Source organism: Halictus rubicundus, chromosome 17 (genome assembly GCF_050948215.1).
Source record: "Halictus rubicundus isolate RS-2024b chromosome 17, iyHalRubi1_principal, whole genome shotgun sequence".
In the NCBI taxonomy this organism is placed as follows: domain Eukaryota; kingdom Metazoa; phylum Arthropoda; class Insecta; order Hymenoptera; family Halictidae; genus Halictus; species Halictus rubicundus.
In genome coordinates this window covers 7,852,865-7,872,289 of record NC_135165.1, presented here as the reverse complement: position 1 = coordinate 7,872,289, position 19,425 = coordinate 7,852,865, and the positions used below count along the sequence as shown (strand labels likewise).

The following is a 19,425-nucleotide window of genomic DNA, read 5'->3' as shown; positions in this document are numbered from 1 at the left end:
GAATTTTTGTTCACTATTCATTATCAAGGTCATGAACTTGCTCATTGTTCATCCCCAATTTTTGTGAATTTGCAGTTCCTTGATGCAGACATTGATGCAGTTATGATAAGAATGGATGAAAGAGAAAAAAGATATGGAATAGTAAAATTACCGTAAGATCTCATGAATATTCGAATGTTATTGTTAATGTATTGACATTGTTGAAAGAGGATTTAAATATTGATTTCATTTCTGTTTCTTGCACGTGAAAATGTTCTTATATTATTCTCAATGAATATAAATTATTAAGAGATGAACTTTTTTCAACTCCTGTTTGTTCCATTTAAAATTATTTGTATAATATCCTTAATTTATCAACTGCTCGCACTTGAAAATTTTCTTATATTATTCTAAATCTATTGGTATCATTACGGGATGAACTGAATTTTTACTTTTGTTTTTCAATTTTAGTTTTTCGAATTTAAAAATATTCTCGTATCACTCGCGATTCACTACAGCCATTAAGGGATGAAATGAACCTAAGTTCAACTCGTATACTGTAGAATCGATGCTCAACATAGTTATTTCGTACAAAAACTTCTAGTAAATTCACAACTACAAATCTCGGACCACAAAGATTATTTTTCAGCTGGAAAAATCTGATAAAAATCAAAGATTTGTCGAACTGCAATTTTTGCGCACAGCAACGGCGAATCGCCCTGTACACCGTCGAGCAAATTTCCAAAGGATTCGAGGTTTTTCTCCGGGAAGAATTCTGGCGTAACGAAACACGCAGTCGAACAGAAATCATTCGCGTTCCGGTTTTTTCCACGGAATCGCGATTTCCGCGCCGAAAGCGAGACGAACGCGCTTTGGAACGCTCGTTCGCGAGTAGATCAGCTGCGATCTGAATGCTTTCTCTCTATTTCCTCAAATCAGGAGATACTGCAGCGCGAGTGAATGCACACAACTCGTCCCTCTAACCCTCCGTCGGTTCCGTGTGCAGTTTTGGATGGCCTGCAACCGTGGAATCTTCGAAATACAAGACGATGAACGGGAAAATTAAAAAAAAAAAGAAAGAAAGAATGTTGATAGAACAACGGATACAAAACAATAGAAAACGTTTGAACGAACGGGTGGGTGGGGAAGAAGGATTTTTATTTCGTTTTCTTTTCGCGCGAGTCGATTTTCGTGATTCGCATTTTTCTGTGTCGTAGACGGTACGATTGTATATTCCATACTCTGTACTTAAACATTTTCGACTGGTTCTTTGAGGGGAATTCCTTGAGGGGACTATTAATCATCCGACTTATTAATCTTACATGTATCCGCGGCGCGATAAACGATTGTCTAAACGATTTCCGCGAGGATCATTCGATGAGGGCTCGTTTTTTCGAGGTTTCGGAGGTTTCTCGTGGCTGGGAAACGCTGCTTGTGTATCGTGATATACGAAACCACGGCCTACAGTATTACAGGACTGTGTATCATACTTATTCAGGATCCTAGTGTCCGTGGATGTTTGCTATTTTGTAATGTCGGGCCAGTTCGCCGGGTAGAGATTCGTGGTTACTTGTCGTCGATGATGTTTGCGCGTCGAACTGACTGTGATGACTGGATGCTAAAAATCTTACGCTCGGTTTCCTCGTGCATTGGGGAAATGCATTTCGCAAATTTAGCAAGATAGGAGCAGGCTTTGTTCAATTTCATTTGCTTTGCCGATGGGTTAAATGTTTCAAGATTGGAGGAAAACTGTTTTACTTTCTAGTTTATGATTTTGAGAGAATTTATACGAGCCGTAAATTGGTACATCGTTGCTGGGTTCTTGGGGGATTTTTCAACCTGAGTTGCAAGTATACATGTGTTCCCAGTAGAGTATGAAAATGTAAATAATACCGGACATCTCGGAACAGAATAATTGACAAGTTGAGGAAGAAAGTGAATTGCTGTTTGACTCTTGTTTGGGAAACAATGACTAGACGAAATACACAACTATGAAACATTTAAAAAATCGCTCTGCATTACTTTCAGCTCATTGAAATTGTAGGGAAAAGAAATAAATATCCATGTAGCTCCTGTGTCCTGAAATTAAATCGGGTTTATTTTACATGAAAATCCTACTAGTTGGACTGCGGATCTTTATGCAAAATGAAAGTTGTCTACATCAATTGAAAGAAATTGGAACCATAGATTTCGTACCTTCTTGAATTACTTCGAAAAGCTGGAAAACAATGCTTCGATACCCTTAAATTCTCTTAAATATCGTATTCTGTCAAATTGCATAATTTTTGCCATAAATGCACAAAGCCCGCAGTCCAGTTATCACAGTCAGCTCGCCGTCAGAGTCCGAGGCAGCAAAACAATCGAATCGAGTCGCTCAGGTTCAGCGTGAGTCGTCGAGGAGACTTATCTCTGCTCACCACCCCTTCATCGTTACTAACAATTACCTCTTGTTATATACATATGTATATCGTTTAATAATAAATAATTGTGAAACGCTGAGAGAGAGATCGAGGCCGCGCGCACGCGCACGACAACGATCTACGAAACGCAGTAAAACCGAACAAAATGGTATATGGAAAGAATGTAAATAATTCCATTACGATCCAATTAGGACGCAGCCTTCAGTCCCGTTTTTATTACGATTTAACAGTAGAATCGCCAGTGGGTGTACCTAAATTACATGTATACCTATTGTCTATACATATATGTGTGTGTCTCTCGCATTATTTCTGTCTTCTTCTGTACGTATAAAATTATGCATACGATTCTATACACAATGCGCGCGCTTTAATTGAAAGCGTGTGCACAACGCATACTATATCGGGTGGCCAATGAACTCCTGGGAGTGTGCTGAAGGCCGAGATAGTCGTTAATTTTTAATCTCGTTTTAATTCATAAAGTACACGACGATCCTCTTTTATCCGGCGGATTTATATCGTTCGCCATTTTCACACTTCGAGCAGAAACTTAATTGAAAATTGCAATTATGTTTATTTTAATGTAGGTGAACTACTAGCATTCAAATCAATGAATATTAGAGGAGGGATTTAAAATTTTTAATGAGCATTCTGTGAACACGAATAAGTTGATCTGTCCAAAGAATGGACACTTAAACCCTGCCACTGTATCGCGATGAAGAATTCGGACAGAGATATGTGTGTAATTAATTTCCTTCGAATCAAAATAAAATTCGATTTTGTTATAGTTGATATTCGGCCATGATCTTCTTTTTCAAAGTTTTCACGCGACAAAGATATATTTGCTATAACCGTAAAATAAATCATAGTGCAAGAGGTTAACTGCACGTCGCGGATTTTATGCATTTATGGCAAAAATGTATGGAAAAGATGCAAAACAGTGAAAACTTTAACACGTTGACTGCCATGTCACCCATATGTGAGTGACGGAATTATTTGCCCAGGTTTTAAAATGAATTTTTATGTTAATATATTCGTTGTACCAAATTTGATTAGGAGCAGTACAATGTAAGAAAATTGGAGGGCTACTCAATATCATACATTTAATTTTTTTCAATTTTTATTTCATTAAATAACTTACTTTGATTTTATGGAATTTTTGAGGTTTCTAGTGTGGCAGTCAAAATGTTAAAGCAATTAACGAGCACTGTTCTGTTCTTTTCAACTTCTTAAAATGACTAAAACAGGAAACACATTTTTATTCGACCCCTGTTCCCAAGAATTGATCGAGACAATATTTATTTTGCATAAAGCTCCACTGTCTAATAATGATCTACAATTTCTGCATTTGAAACTGTATTTTTTCACTGGGCAGGTCAGCCTACATCGTGTTCATTCTTCGAGTCCAAATCAAAATTTGCAACGATTCTATAGCGTATTCGAAAACGGTGATTACCATTTACAGATAAAATGAATGAATATTTTAGAAGCCAATCAAAGATTTTTAATAAGTATTCTGGGAACATATAGTTTTTTTGTGTGGATCGCAGTGAAACTCGGATTACTGCCCCGGTTTAGTGTCACTGGGAGTCGTTCCACGCTCTTTTTCACTAATCCCGAGTGACTCGCTTTAGCGAACGTGTTGTTAGACGAGTCTTGACAGCCCCCCGGTATAGTGATTTCCACGAGTCTATCGCTAATCCGACGGCGTTGCACCCCCTCTGAACAATTCCAGGATTGTGTCTGGTATCCTTGACGCAAGGTCATTTTCGTTCTAGACGTTATTGAACGAGTCGCTTCAGGTTCTACCGTAGAGAAAACGAACATTTGTCGTCGGAGAAGTATCATTGGCCATCCTGACGCATATTATACATACACACGACTACGCAAAAAAAAAAAACAAAACAGAAAAGAGAAACAAAAAGAAACTGTATTATACGCGATACGACAGACGTTAAACAACGTTAAACAACGTTAACCGAGTGATCGCCGGGATTCCGATGCTACCGTGTACGTATATACATAATTGAACGAGCAAGATGTTTATACATATATAGTAGATGAGAAAGAAAGAGAGGGAGAGTGAGAGAGAGAGAGGAAGAGAGAGAGAGTACATGAGGGAGAGAACGGTAGAAAGCGAGAGTGAGAGAGAGAGAGAGAAAGGTTCCAGTAGTCGCAGAGCAAAGAAAAATATGTAAACCGCGTTGCTAATATTTAATAATAGACGTGAGAGTTATCGTGAACGTTTTGAAAAACCAAAATGTTGTTCAATTTCACGTATTACATGTACGTGTGCGTATATGGATTATGGTATTGTCCTTGAGAAAGCGCTTTCGACAGTCGATAAATATATATATATATAAATATATTGTATTTAGGAAGTGGTGGTAAAAATGAAAAATCTAGTCGCAACTCGGTGATCGGTCCGCGTTCCTCTTCGACGGATTTCGTAGACTTAATCGCGTTGTTACGCTCTCTAGACTTTTTTTATTCTCTTGTTTCTTTTTTTTTAGGTTTTTATAGTTTGGTCTTTATAGTTTTCCGAAGTCTTCATAGATTTTTATAGTCTGCCGTGACAGATATAATTTTTTCGTGTACAGGCTTTTATTTCTTGGTTCTCTTGATAGTCTCTTGTAAATCGATCTACAACGATTATTGTGTAAGATGTTCGATGGGTTTCTGTTTTTCTGCCGCGATTTATATTCGCATAATGCGGATCGAGCGGCCGAGAGAGAGAGAGAGAGAAAGAGAAAGAGAGAGTGAGAGAGAGAGAGAGAGAGAGAGAGAGAGAGAGAGAAGCTTGATAAACTCGTAGCTTTGTTAACTCGATACTCTTCCACGAGTACCAATGTATTTATGATCATTGTTGTTATCGTAGCCATTGTACGAGGGACAGTACGGTCTTTATTAGCGATCTTGAAAGTGTGATATTTTTTTAACGAACATATCGCAACGTAACGTTCCGAGCTCGGCGAGTGATTTCAATGCTTGCGGCGTAGAGAACGATCTCCGATTTCGGAGGACTGAGAGAGGATTAAGAAACGGGATCGATGGTGCAACGATCGTAGATCGAATCGTGTTAATACGTTTGTCCTTCTTCTCACCTTGGCAACCAAAGAAATCTTTTTATCTTCTTTGTCCGTTTATTCCGATTTTTCTGTCATTATTCGAAACATTTTCTCTGCAATTAGATCAATACTAATGCCAACAATTTTTACTGTTAACGATGGATAACTAAGCTAGGTAACTAACATGCTTGCAAATTAAAAACATTAGTGTAATTAGACCTTTTTTATTTAGAAATATTTGACCGTGATAAATGAAACGAAACAATCATATTTAGTTATACACAGACTGCGGATTTTATAAATTTATTTCGGTTAAATACAAAACTGTAAAGAGATTAGAAGGACTGAATGAAATTGGCGTATTGTTCTACACTTATCAAAATCATTAGAAGAGTAAATACATTTTTATTCAATTTCTGTTTCCTACAATTAGTTTGGACACATTTTATTTCGCATAAAGATCCGCAGTCTAGAATTGATTAATTGAAACATTTGACGTATCATCTAACATTACGAGTCGTAATTGTTAACGGTTAAATAATTTCTGTTTCAATCGATTCATCTCGAGCACCGTCGATTAAAAACGTATTAAGAATAAAGATCTGCTGTTTGAAATGTGTATCTTGTAGTTTAGTAGTTTGTGACGATTCCAATAGTAATTCCAACGCATTGAAAAATTCTCAGGGAGAATAAATCTTCGATTGCCAAGCGTTAAATAAAATAATTCCAGGTTAATCGAAGATCCGTCGCTTCTTACGCTTCTCTTTGTCGCCACATTTCGTGCTTATCGATGATCGTTGAGCTGGTAAACCGGCATACTATCTCGTCTTTTGTTCCGTGTGTGCTTTGAAACAACAATTCGATAAGGAGAAAAAGAGTGCACTAACCTTGTTTAGACATTAACCGTCCATCGTTGATTAACATTGATCGTGGTTTGTGCTCTCTCACCGTTCACGTCCTGTTTCTGTGTGCTTCCTGTTACGTCCTTTCGGCGAACACTAAATCGTTCATATGGCACAACAGTCGGAATTCAATTGCAAACATTCATTCGATTTCAATCCCTTCACGGCATATAGCAATCTTAAAAATTGGGGATTTTGACAACTTCAATTTGTCAGTCAGATCATTTTGTATTTAAGAATAAGAGCAATTTAACTGACACTGTGACGATCAATTAAAAAAATGTTCCAGAAATAATAAAATTGTAATCCCTTTACTGACTGAAATCATGAACATCTAGGGAGACACTACGTAAAATAAATAAAATTGACATATCAAACCTTTTGCTGCAAACCTAAATATATCATAGTTTGTACCACTATGGATATTATGATTAGACTGCGGTCTTTATGCAAAATAAAAATTGTCCGAGTCAATTGTAGAAAACCAAAATTAAATGAAAATGTATTTCCGCTTTCAATCATCTTGAAAACTCGACAATAATGGATCAATGTCCTGAAATTCTGCTAATGACTTCGTCAATTTTGCCATAAATGCATAAAATTCGCAGTCTAATTGTGACGCAATACAACGAAAGAACTACTAACCGAATTGAGAAGAAATTAAAAATTTTAGGTGAAAGAGTTCAAGAGAAATACATATAGTGCAGTTCATGCCAATATGAATATCATGACACAATAAAATGAGAGAATCTGTAAATTCTTTACAGAATCTTTTTGTAAAAATGATCACTGTGATCCCAGTGATAATTTTTATTTCATTGCAAAATTACTTTGACTTTGTGAGATTTTTTGGGGCTAATTGTTCTGTGAAGGGATTGAAAGGGGACGTTCATTTAGCGGTTAACGATGTTGTCTGTCCACAATTGTGAATGTAAAAAGGAAATAACAGGAATCTGAGGACTGATCTGTTTTGTGCTCGTGTTCAGAGGCGAACGAGTGACACCGCGATGGATCACGTGGAGCAAAGATCATCCCTTTCGATGTACAGACAAGTGAGAACGAGTTTTAAACGCGTCATCGCGAACCACGTGCCGGTCATGCGGAGCAGGCAAACAGTATACGTTGTTGTGGATCGGAAACCATGAAGGATCCGAACGTGTAGAATCATAGGAATTTCGTAAACATAGAATTAGATTCTACGGCTCTAGAATTCTAGCGGTATCCACGGTGTTCCGCGCGCACAGACGATCGATTCAGAATCAGTTCTGAGATCTGTGCTCGCGCGAGAACCTCGGACGATTCAACAATGTTTGACGATCGAACAATCGCTGACAATATTGATATTCGGAGAACTACGAACGAAACTTTCCGCGGAGCGATCTAGGAATTCGGAAAGTTGGAAAAGACTCTCTAGGAAAATTCGAAATGAGTTACCTCTATTTTCGAGCCACCAGCACCTGTTCGAGTTTGCTCGGCCATTCGCGTTTTCTATTTTTGTAAAACAAAATTCTTGCGGACCTCTTCTAACAATAACTGTCATCTCGATTCTAGCACTGAAATGTTAACCATCGCACGGTTCCTTGTTGTCTCGCTGACAAATTGCTGTAATTATCACGTTTAGTCTCGTGTCATCCTTCGTGAATGAATGTTGCTATTGCAGCAGTAAAAATATTAGTGGATCCTTAGACAGAATAAAAATTGTTTGCATTAATTGCAGGATAGAGGAGCGATGTAGGAGTTCATTTCTCTCTTTTGTAGTTTTACGAAAACAACGATGCTCTCAGATTCTTTTAATTTTTCTACTGGCTCTAATAACACCAACCCACTTTACTCATGGATGCATAAACTCCGCAGTCTACTATTTTCAATTCATAACAATTAATGTTATTATACTATAAGGAGGGGAATTCAACTTAAACAATGATCTCTTCAGATCTTAATTTTATTTTATAAAGAGAAAACAAATTTATTGAAATACAATTTTTAAAAAGTACTCCTCCGCAAAGGATTGCATGTTCACCTCAATGTTAGAATGTAATAGTGATTACTAGATCTTCTGCATTTCTATAAAAAATGAACAAGTGCATAGCACAGGCACAGATTAAAAAAGTGCAAAAATATCGTTGGAGTAGTTTACCAAAATTATTAAGGAAAGAATAAAACATTTCTGGTTCTCGAAAACGATGCAAACAATTTTTATTGTGCACAAGGATCCGTCCCGTGATTATGTTCGCGAGGATAGCTCATCGAATGATGCGGTAAAGCAGAGAGGCTTTTCTAACGGTCACACGGAACGTCACGAAAACCGATGCCTGTTTCCAGTTTCATCAACGATCAGGCACAATTTCGGTCTTAATCCTCTCGCGACTGTAGCTCGTCGTCAGCCTTGCGTCTAAGTGTCTACTTAACTAACCGGGTAAGCCTTAGTTCGTCTAATTCTCCTTTTCGATTACAACACCCCCCCCCCCCCTCCGGTAAATTCTCGCGCGACCGTCGAGAGAAAGCGGTGCGAGGTCCAAGAGAAAAAAAAATGTCAAAGCAATAACGCAGGATCGTCTTCGCGAGAGATTACGCGTGCTCGCTCGATGAACGACCTCGCGATTTCGCAATTCTTGGCCCGAAAAACGTGCCAAGGAATCCCGCAGGACGATCCGATCGGACACACGGCTCGCTTCGCGATTACTCTTGTTCGTCCTTTTTTCTTTTCGCGTCCTCGGGACCATTTTCGTTCTCCTCGCTGAATCCTTCGGCAGTGTCGCAGAGTTTTCGAGATCACGCAGTCGATCGTGCGCGTGAACATTGAACCAAAGGCGCGTGGGAGACGCCGCGAAATGGCGAAGATCGTTCATTTTAGCCTGTTTTGCGAACGAATACCGATGAAGTTCGATCTTCTTGGTTTTCGAAAACTGGAGAGAGTAAACTAAAGAAATGACAGTAGCGTGGGAGTAATAACAATTCGAGGAAAATGATTTATGCTCGAAGCTACGAAACTAATAGAATTTCTTGTCACTGTTTAATTATTTGCTTCAACGATCGAGAAAGTTTCATTTTGTATTTTTTAAAGGCAGAGTACTTTCTGAATATCTTCTAATGTGTTTTAATAATGTTCGCCGCGGTTTTTATTCGTTCGGAAAGATTGTACTTTTGTTCGAGAGTCGTGATTTTTAGTTCGCGCATGATTTACTCGTGCCTACAACTACTTAGACTACCTAGGTTACCTAGGTTACCGTCGGACAATTCTGTTGAAATTTCGCAATGAACGTTTTATGCGGAGTGACGAGACGTCGTAGAACCAATGTGCCATGGGAAAGGAACATAATTAAGTGTGCATGCACAATTGGGGTTGGAAGAACTGATGCGAGCGAGCTGGGGTTTTTAGGACTAATTAACCCTTTAACAGTACTGTTTCTATGAAGAGAATGTTCATAGATGAATCACTAGACTGCGGTTGTTGATGCAAACTCTCGTGTTTCACTGCATAATCTTACGAAATAATGTTCGACTTGAAATAGTGTTTACAGTAAACTTTACTCGTGCAACAAGGTATGCAACATTCCCGCAGTCTATAATGTTCTAGTCTGAATCAGTGATAAACACTAAATGAAATTAAAGCCTTGATTCTTTGATTGAAGGTTAAATTTTATTCTCAGCCTATTGAGATCCTTGACGAAATACGGATATTTCTTTTGTAAAATTATTATGTCTTCGAGCTTGCACTGGCGACCATAATTAACACGTTCACAGCAATTCTTTTTCATTCTTTTGATACCAAAGGACGATTGAAATTTAAAAATTGAAAAACTGTCTATCGTGAGCTTTCATCATTGAGATAATGATAATAATTACGAAATCAGCTCGCGAGAGACCGCAAATCAAAAGCTTAGGGGAATTAGAAGCGCTATTTTAAATAAATTATATTCGCATCAGTGGTTGCGAATGTGTGAAGAATTTCGCAAAAGTGCGAGCTATGAAGCACATATTGTTGTATAAAACGAACGTTGAAGGGTTAAAAGGGAAGAGCGAAGGACAGCCATGGTCTCGGGTCGCAGAACCTAATCGCCGACCATCTTGTCGGCCGCCATCTTGGTTCGAACGAACGGAAACGCTTCGACCCTATTTTTATTAGCTAGGGAGGTTGTTTCTCTTCGGGTTGAAGACGAATATAAATATCGAGATATCGCGGCGACCGGTCCATTTCTGTCCGACCCTGATATCCGACCGAAAACGAACTATTCCACGTTTGCCATAAAAATTGATGAACAAACGTCGCCGAAAACGCATCCGAGAATGCTGTTCACGAAGCGAGCTGTCGCTTGAGCGAGACTTCCGGCAATACATATTACGATTATTACCATTACCATTATGATGATTACTATCACCATGATTACTGATATTATTTAAATAAAGCAGTTACTATTATTCTTACGATTGTTTCTGTTGTACACACGAATCGAGCCGATCATTTCCGCCGAAAGCATTTATGTATACATATCATCAACGTTGTTTCATCAGCTGTTCGATCATTTTTCAACAAATTTTCGTTCACTAAAATTACCGGGTTCTTTCATTAAAAATCTAATAAAACGATCGGTAATTTGTAAGGTTTTCTGAAGATCGTTATGGAAATGGAAAATGGTCGATTCGTACTCGTACTTGCGAATGTAGCCGATCATTTTCGTCAAAATTGTTACCTTTGTGTTCCATAATTTGTTGACTGTTTTCTTCCACAAAAATTTAGTTATTCTTTCGGTAAGAACCTTATGAACTGATCAGTAATGTACAGGCTTTGCTGAAACTCGTTGCGGAAACGGAAACACTGATGTTTTCCGTCGATAAATTTTCGGTTGCCTTGTATAATTGCTTTGTTTCCGTTTTAAAGTTTTCTTTCCCCCTGTTTAGAACGATCGATCGTCGATCGAGCATCCACCCACGTTTTCCACCCTCGGCGCACTTTATTTTTACTTTCTTTTCATCGCAATTTTTTTCTTACCCTGGTTTCTTTATTTGCACCCTTTTCAGACCCACCTGTAGCGAAGCGAAACGAAGATAGTTCTGTACAAAGACAAAACGAAAACGAAATAACGAACACTAGTACGCAAAAAATTATTGCATGAACGTGAGAAAGAGAGAGAGAGAGAGAGAGAGAGAGAGAGAGAGAGAGAAAGAGAGAAATTGACTGCGGAGCTTGTGAACCCTCGCTCTGTTGGCGTATTTAGAAAACCCTCCCCCTACGGAATTATCGTGAAAACGCATTAGGACGTTGATGTAAGTTCACCAAACCGCGTAGGCATAAGTGAGCGGAGCTTAAAGTTATATTTATAGGGTGTTCCGAAAATATCCGACCGAGGAAGCCGCTTCGCGTTTCCGACACGCGTTCCAACGGATCTTTCCGTCGAAAGTTAAAAAAAAATGTTGTTTCCAACGCCTTTTAACCTATCTGCAAACTTTACAAATCGAAAACCATTAACAATCTTAACGCTAGGTTTACGGAGCCCTAAAACTCACCATTTTACATTACTTTATAAAAATAACAGGAATGCGTCTATTCAAATTTCTAGCTATATTTTTAATTACATGTATTCAGAGAAATAAATTTCTTAAATAATTTCTCATGGTTGCATTTTTATGATAATTTTTTAGTAATTGTATATTCAAAATATTAGAACACGTGAGGAATATCAGTAGTATATCGATTACTATTCCTGATTACTTCCTATAAATTCATTGTCAAGCTTCGGTGTTACAGGACAGAGGACAGAAAACTGACAAACCCAACAAAAAAGTGACTTCGGATAATTTCGGAACATTTTATATCTCTAGTGAATAAGCGATCGACCCGAGACGGCCATTTTATCACCCACGAACGTGGATGGTTTCCTGGAGGTTTTCTAGATCTCGATCGAGTCAACATAAACTTTGCATTCCGAATTATTTTTCAATGTTGTCCTCGATAATTCTCTGTCATTTTAATGAAACGATAAAATGATAATAAAATAGAAAAATAATAGAAAAGCCGATCGGGCCGATCTCGGACGACCGAACTAATTTATTTCATCTTCCCCTTTACCGTCACGAATTTTCAGTTTCCCTCGTAAGCGTTTCCTCTTCGGGACAGTCCGCGCGTTAGTATCGTTCACTTCCTCTTTTCCCCTCGTCCGAGTATCTCGCAGATGATCGGGGAAATCTCAATCTGCAATAATTACGGAACGATTACGAATGCCACGCGGTTCGATTTCTCGGCTTTTCCACCATTATTCCGTCATCTCGTCTCTCGCGGATCGTGTTTTCGTTGTGTACACTGCCCAAAAGGAACGATAGTCGCACACCGTCGCGTTTCGGTCGTTGCGCTGGACGACGATTGCCTGCAATTGTCCTTCGGAGAATGGTGTATCGTTTCTATAAAGACCCTTATGTCGTCCTAGTTTAGCCGTAAAAATTCGTGCAGCTATTATTTTAACGGTCACGCGAGATACCGGTATCAGAAACGCCGATCGCGAAGTTTTCGCTCCAGCAAATCTCGTGCGAAAATTGTGGCGTGCTCAATCCATTCCCTAGCTTAAAGCTGTGTCTCGTAGCTGTCCTCTTCGAGTTCGATTTCTTGTCGCGAAGCCAGACGCGGGGTACAGACTGTTTTATAAACTGTGGACGACCTTGGAGCCGAGCATCTGCCGTGGAAAATTGCGGGAAGGTTTCATTAGTTCTTTATCAATGGTATCTGTCTTTACGATTAGGTATGACGTGCACTCACGAACAATTATCTCCTGTGATAAGTCACGCTTTGGAGAAAGTCGCTTCTCTTGTCTAGAAAAAGATAAGGAACAATATCTTGAAACATGAAAAAAGCTAGAGAAACAGCACAACATTTATTATTAAAGAGTTCATCTTTATCAAACGTACAGTTTGTACATTGCCAGTGCTTCTATCAGCTAAATATTTCTTCGCACCTCGCAAAAGATTTTACAAAGAATCGCGATTACAGTTTTCCAAATCGTCCGAATGAAAGCGTGTCAACAATTCTTTAACAAATTCGAGCACACGAGCACAGTTTATGGAGCATTCTGTTTGAACCACGGCTGGCACATCGAAAACCGAAGACGGTCGATCGATGCAGCCCGCAATAATCACTATTGCAGCCCTGCATCGTAATAAATGGCATCATTGGATTTTTGCAGGAGAGCTCGATACGCTTGGCGTGATCCAAGCGTCTCTCGCGACGTTCTTCTCTGTACATATTTATTTAGAGGATATTTCCATTCATGTATAAAAGGAGAAATATATATATATATACATATGTTTATATAAATCTGTACACACGTAGATGGGCTCGTCGAGTGTATGTATACGTCGAATACATTTATATATTTGTGTGTATATATATATATATATATATATATATATATATATATATACATATACATATACATATATATATATTTGTACGGCGCGATCGCGCGCGTTCCTGCATTTTCCTCGCGGCGTTTTCGTCCCGATACCTCATTCTAGCGCGTGCAAAAGATCGCGGCGGGTGTACGATATATATACACATATATATATTAAGGGAGATGATAAATTATTATTATTATTACTATTATTATTAGTATTATTGTTGCGTTCTATTTATTTAACCGGGGGGAGCTGGTCCTCCCGCGGAGAGAGAGAAAGAGCAGACGCGATTTAGTCGAAAGGTTTCCGCTCGGACGCCCCGAGGGACGATCTTCCTGGCAATAATTGTTGTAACAATAAAGATTTGCGAAGATAACCGGTGTATAGTAATCTCCTGAAACACACCCTCTCTCTCTCCTTCGATTTTCCTTTCGTTCCACAGGTTTTACTCGCCGAGGTAAGTGTTGCAGTTAACCGTGTTCCTGCACATTGCACTCGTGTTCAGCACCGGATCATTCCTAGGATTGAATTTCTATCTTAAACATTAGGAGTCCCGTCTATTTTTAATTTGTTAATGATAATTTTATGTCAAAGACGAGTAGGTATATACTTAAAAAAACGCCCCTAAAATGGACCGTTGCTTTCAAGGACTTTGAAGGACATTCGACTGCGGATTTTATGCACTTAAGATAGAAATGATAAAAACTAAACAGCGTGAAGATTGAGGGCATTTAGAGTATGCACAAATTATTTTCAACTCGTTGAAATTATTAAAGAAACAATGGAATTTTTATCTGACACCTGTTTCTGGTAATTAATGAAAGTTTTGCAAGATCCGCAGTCATCAAGATCATGAACATTTGGGGAGCCGTTCCTGGCAATAACAATACTAACCACCAGTTGTCAAATACACCCTAAACACTACTCTGTTTGGTTCAATCTTAGTTCCGCAGGTTTTCATCGCGGGTTTCAAGGTAAGTGTTGCACGGAGATTCGTCTGACGCATTCTCATTCGCCTACTCGGCGAGCATGACCGTGCTCGTGTTTTGAAAATCCTCAAAACGAACCGGGATTTCGAGGAATTACTGGGTCGCGTCGCAGATACCATCGCGGACGACGGAAATGGACTAATAAGTCCGAAGAAAAATGATGGTGCCTGAGAACCGGTCGCCAAAGCCAGTGACGGTGGAGAATTTATGATAAACAATGTACTGTTAACTGTACAGCGGCTTGGAAAAGAGAAAACTTGATGTATATACCTTCAATTTAACGAGATCGAGCTCAAAGTTCAGGCACAATAATCATTTTTATAGTTTGAGAATTAATTATTCTTTTAACGAGCTCATTAATGAGTGTAAGTTGACGTGAAGAAAAATTGTATGCTGTCTATTTGCTGGGCGGTGAAATTAATAGTAACGTAAATTACGAAGAAGAGAACGTAAAACTAGATAGATGTTATCAACTTATTTCTTTAACGATTCAATTAAAGTTATTGCGGCAGATAAGTTTGAAATAAAGAAAAATATGCTGTTACAACTTAGACAGAAACACGACCAGCGGATATTGCGTGTCTCTTAGTTTAATGTAATTACGATGGAGACTCGGTCGCAAAAAGTATCTTATGGCTGAGGAATTAATTATTTCTTAAACGGTTCCATTAATAACTCATTTCTGTAGGTCAACGTGAAACGAGAAAAAATTGTGTGGCTGTTCAATCTGCTGGATAAGGATGCTGCAACCAGGAAAGATAAAAATACTTTTGCATGGTCCGTACACGAGGATTGCTGAAGACCCAAATATAGTTTCAAAGCACCGCATCGATATAGATTTACAGTGGCTCACGAAAGTATTCGAACGCTTACGTTTACAAATTTTACTGAATAAAATAAGATGTACTAAACTAATCTGTATAGAACAATTTGGTATCTGTAGTAAGGGGGAAGTCTCAAGATTATGTCAGTAAAATTTGAAAAGGATACAACAACGTAGGCAGAAGTTATGATATATTTATTAGAAACATGCATAATAAGTGACTCACAAAAGTATTCGAACGCTACAAATATTACTACATTATTTAATGTTAATATTTTGTTGCACCACCTTTAGCATGTGTCTCAATCGACGTTCCATACTCTAAACCAATGATTTTGTAAAAGTACACTCAATGGAATTCCATACTTCTATGATTTTTTGTTTCAATACCTCCTTTGAAGTTATTTGATATTTATTTAATCTTTTTCCGATTTCAGCCCATAAATTTTCAATTGGATTTATGTCTGGACTTTGCGGTGGAGTAGTTAACATATGTCGTGTGTTATATATGATCCATTCTTTCACAATTCCTGCAGTATACTTGGGATTGTTATCTTGTTGGAAGTGGAAGTCTTCCAATAATCCTAATTTGCGGGCACTTTCTTTAAGGTTGTTCTTTGAAATATTTAAATACTTATATTTATCGAGTATTCCATCAATGAATACCAAATTTCCGGTGCCACTTGCTGCCATGCACCCCCACACCATAACCGATCCACCTCCGTGTTACACTGTTTGGTGTAAATTTTAATTTCCAATTCCGTATTTGGTTTTTTCCAAACATAATTTTGACCATCTGAGGCAAAGATGTTAAATTTAGACTCATCCGAAAAGATGACTTTATCCCAGAAAAAAAGATCTTCATTGAGATATGCTTTTGCAAAACCAGTCTTTTTTTCGATTTACCGCATTAATATATGGCTTCTTTCGTGGTACACTGCCATGAAAATCATTATTTCGTAAGATTCGTCGACATAATTCGGGATGAACTTCTTTATGAAACATATCAGCTACCATATTTGTGAGTTTAGGAGCGGATATAGTAGGATCTTTTTTTATTTCGCGAATGATAATTTTCTGTTCTCTTTCAGTTAATTTCTTTCGTCGACCTGATCGAGCGTTGTTCGCAATTGTTCCTTCATTTTTTGATTTTTTAATAATATAATGTATTGTAGACTTACTTCTGTTTATAATTTCTGCAATCTCGTTATATGATTTTCCATCCTTATGCAATCGAAGTATCATTTCTCTTTCACACTTTTGCGTTTCTGACTTTTTAGTCTTCATTTTAACTACTACTGTGCACAGTTCTACGTTGCTGTTACGGAATCGATGCCTTAACATCAACTGAACATACTAATGTTTTCATTTAGTAGTAATGAGTACATTCCTTTCTAAGAAAGATGAAAACATATCGACAGCGTTACAGCGTTCGAATACTTTTGTGAGTCACTTATTACGCGTGTTTCTAATAAATATATCATAACTTCTGCCTACGTTGTTGAATCCTTTTCAAATTTTACTGACATAATCTTGAGACCTCCCCCTTACTATAGATACCAAATTGTTCTATACAGATTAGTTTAGTACATCTTATTTTATTCATTAAAATTTGTACACGTAAGCGTTCGAATACTTTCGTGAGCCACTGTAATTCTTTCTTTTCGGTTGCGACGATCGATCGTCCGAGTTATTATCACGAACGTGTAAATTCTAGAGAAGAAAAGAAATTGTATGACAAAGTAGGGGCTAACGAGAAGGTGACTCAACTTACTTATAAAGCCTTATGTCGATACGTAGAATTAGGACAGAAGGTGGCCCGACCTCGCCGGTGCAATATATCCTGCATAAGGTAAGTACTAACTAAGGACACTCGCGTATATGCGTGCGTACAGCGATATAATGACGGGCAGTGTTATAATAAGCAGCCTAATTGCCCAAGGATGTCTGCCTTGTTAATTGCGTGAACGCCGAAATATTAGGTCGGCCGTATGCAAATCAGCTTTTTACTTTCGAACAATCAATAATCGTTGCGCAAAGCCTTAAAAACGAGACTTTCCCACTTGTCCTGCAACTTCAGAAATCATTACGAACAGACTGTTGTGGATCTTTGCGCGAAATTAAAATTGTCTACGTTAATCGTAAAAGACTAGGGCCAACTAGACATTTGTTTCTTTCGTGAATAATTTCAACGATCTTAATTTACTCTTTTTAATTTAATCTTAATTTACTCCCTCGTTGCCATTTTTAAGTTGCGACTTTGTTAAACATTCACAACCTCAAAAAAAAATATACCATTCGTCAGAGTCTACGGAATAATTTTACACGAAAATCATCCTCCTGTCTTTTACAATTTGCTAAAAAAAAATTTCTAAACTCAAAAATCTTGAGGACTTCTCCTTTCGAAATGAAATTTCTGAAAAAGAAAAACCAATGGAGGAAAACGACTTCGGTATTTGTGTTCGGCGGATCGAGGTCCGTAGGAGCCGCTAATTGATTTTCGAAACGCGAGATCGTTGTTAGCGTAATTAATAAATAGTTCCGCGAAAGTTGCTCGCCGTGTAGCGCTCTTGAGGAACGCGAAGATCGCAGATAGCGAAATCCTGCTCGGGTTCGTTCTAGTTTCCGATGGCTGACTAGATCGGTGTTCACTGGCGTCGATCATCATGAACACGCATCATATTCATTGACTGTTGGCCGCCGATCGGTATTTAAAAAGCGTGCGCTCGTAGACGCGCCGCGCGCCGGCCGGTACTTAAACAGGCGGGTATATATGAGTCAAGGCTGCGCAGGGACCCTTACCTACTTTTTCCTTTTATGGTTGTGAATCGGACCCGATGAACGTATAGGATGTGGCGACGACCGATCTTACGCAAAGGACTTCAGGCAGCCGACAAATTGCGGCGCGCGAAAATTTTATTGCTCTCCCGTCTCCCCGAACAAGCGGGGACTGACGAGTTGATTATTGTCTGTGCATGAGCCATCGGTGCGTTGTCAGGAAAGGTGTTGAGAAAGGGATTGTCAAAAATGTTGGTCACCGTTTTGCGGATCTTCGCGATAAGGAAGGCGCTCGAATTATTCGATAAATCGCGGAATAATTGCGCAACCGCTCAGGCTAAAAGCGTTGTCCGACTCATTGCGAATTGACCATGACACGAGTTGACTCAAGGAGATCGAGTGAGGTGCCTATAACCCCAATGCCAGAATTACCGCTGCCTAATATTAGGACTTTCCTGCTGGACACGTTCATCGTTCGTTTTCACACGTCCATTTCACCTAGTTTCATAGACACTACTAACCACTTCCTGGTTGACGACAAAATTCGATTGGTTAATTGGAGACTGTGGGAAGATTGAAAGAATTGTAGAGTGTTATATTTTACATGTTTCTTTTTGTCAGAAGTGCACCAAATCTACAGTACATTGCCCGAGAACGAAATCATAGTTGAACAAATCAAAAGTACCATTTTTATTAGAAGACATACTCTTACACTTTTATTAGGTGTACACGTTCATTCACAGCGCTAATTCGTTTTGATAAGATTTTATATCGTGTAACCTTCATTTTCACTGTAGCAGATAATTTAATTTAAATTTAATCCTGTGTCATAATAATTTAATTTTGTATCACGCAAATTTCCAGGTGCATTGAAGTTGCACACACAAATTGTATGTGAAGAGAACGAAAGGAGCACAAAATGTCTACTGTTTTGTTTTCTGTAGAATCATATGATCCCAAACAGTTGCACAGCAACGCAGCGACCTTTTGTCGTGAATCACCGACTCAGCCTTTTGTAGACCATTAATTATGATGGATCTTGTCCCCGCACGAAACTCTCGTGCCATTTAGTTGTAATTTATTTAT

The 19,425-nt window shown here is 38.5% G+C and overlaps 1 protein-coding gene across 17 annotated transcripts in view; it reads left to right on the top strand.

The window, feature by feature from the left end:
- The window catches only part of Pip5k59b (Phosphatidylinositol 4-phosphate 5-kinase 59B), a 57,249-nt gene extending 45,647 nt beyond the window's left edge, over window positions 1–11,602 (top strand). For 12 of the 17 annotated variants that reach the window (XM_076802585.1, XM_076802586.1, XM_076802587.1 and 9 more), the window contains one exon: window positions 7,353–11,602. In XM_076802585.1, the coding sequence (XP_076658700.1) occupies window positions 7,353–7,511 (159 nt within the window). In that variant the 3' untranslated portion in view covers window positions 7,512–11,602. The other 5 variants (XM_076802598.1, XM_076802593.1, XR_013083629.1 and 2 more) reach the window with 4 other exon arrangements.
- Window positions 11,603–19,425: the final 7,823 nt, after the last annotated feature.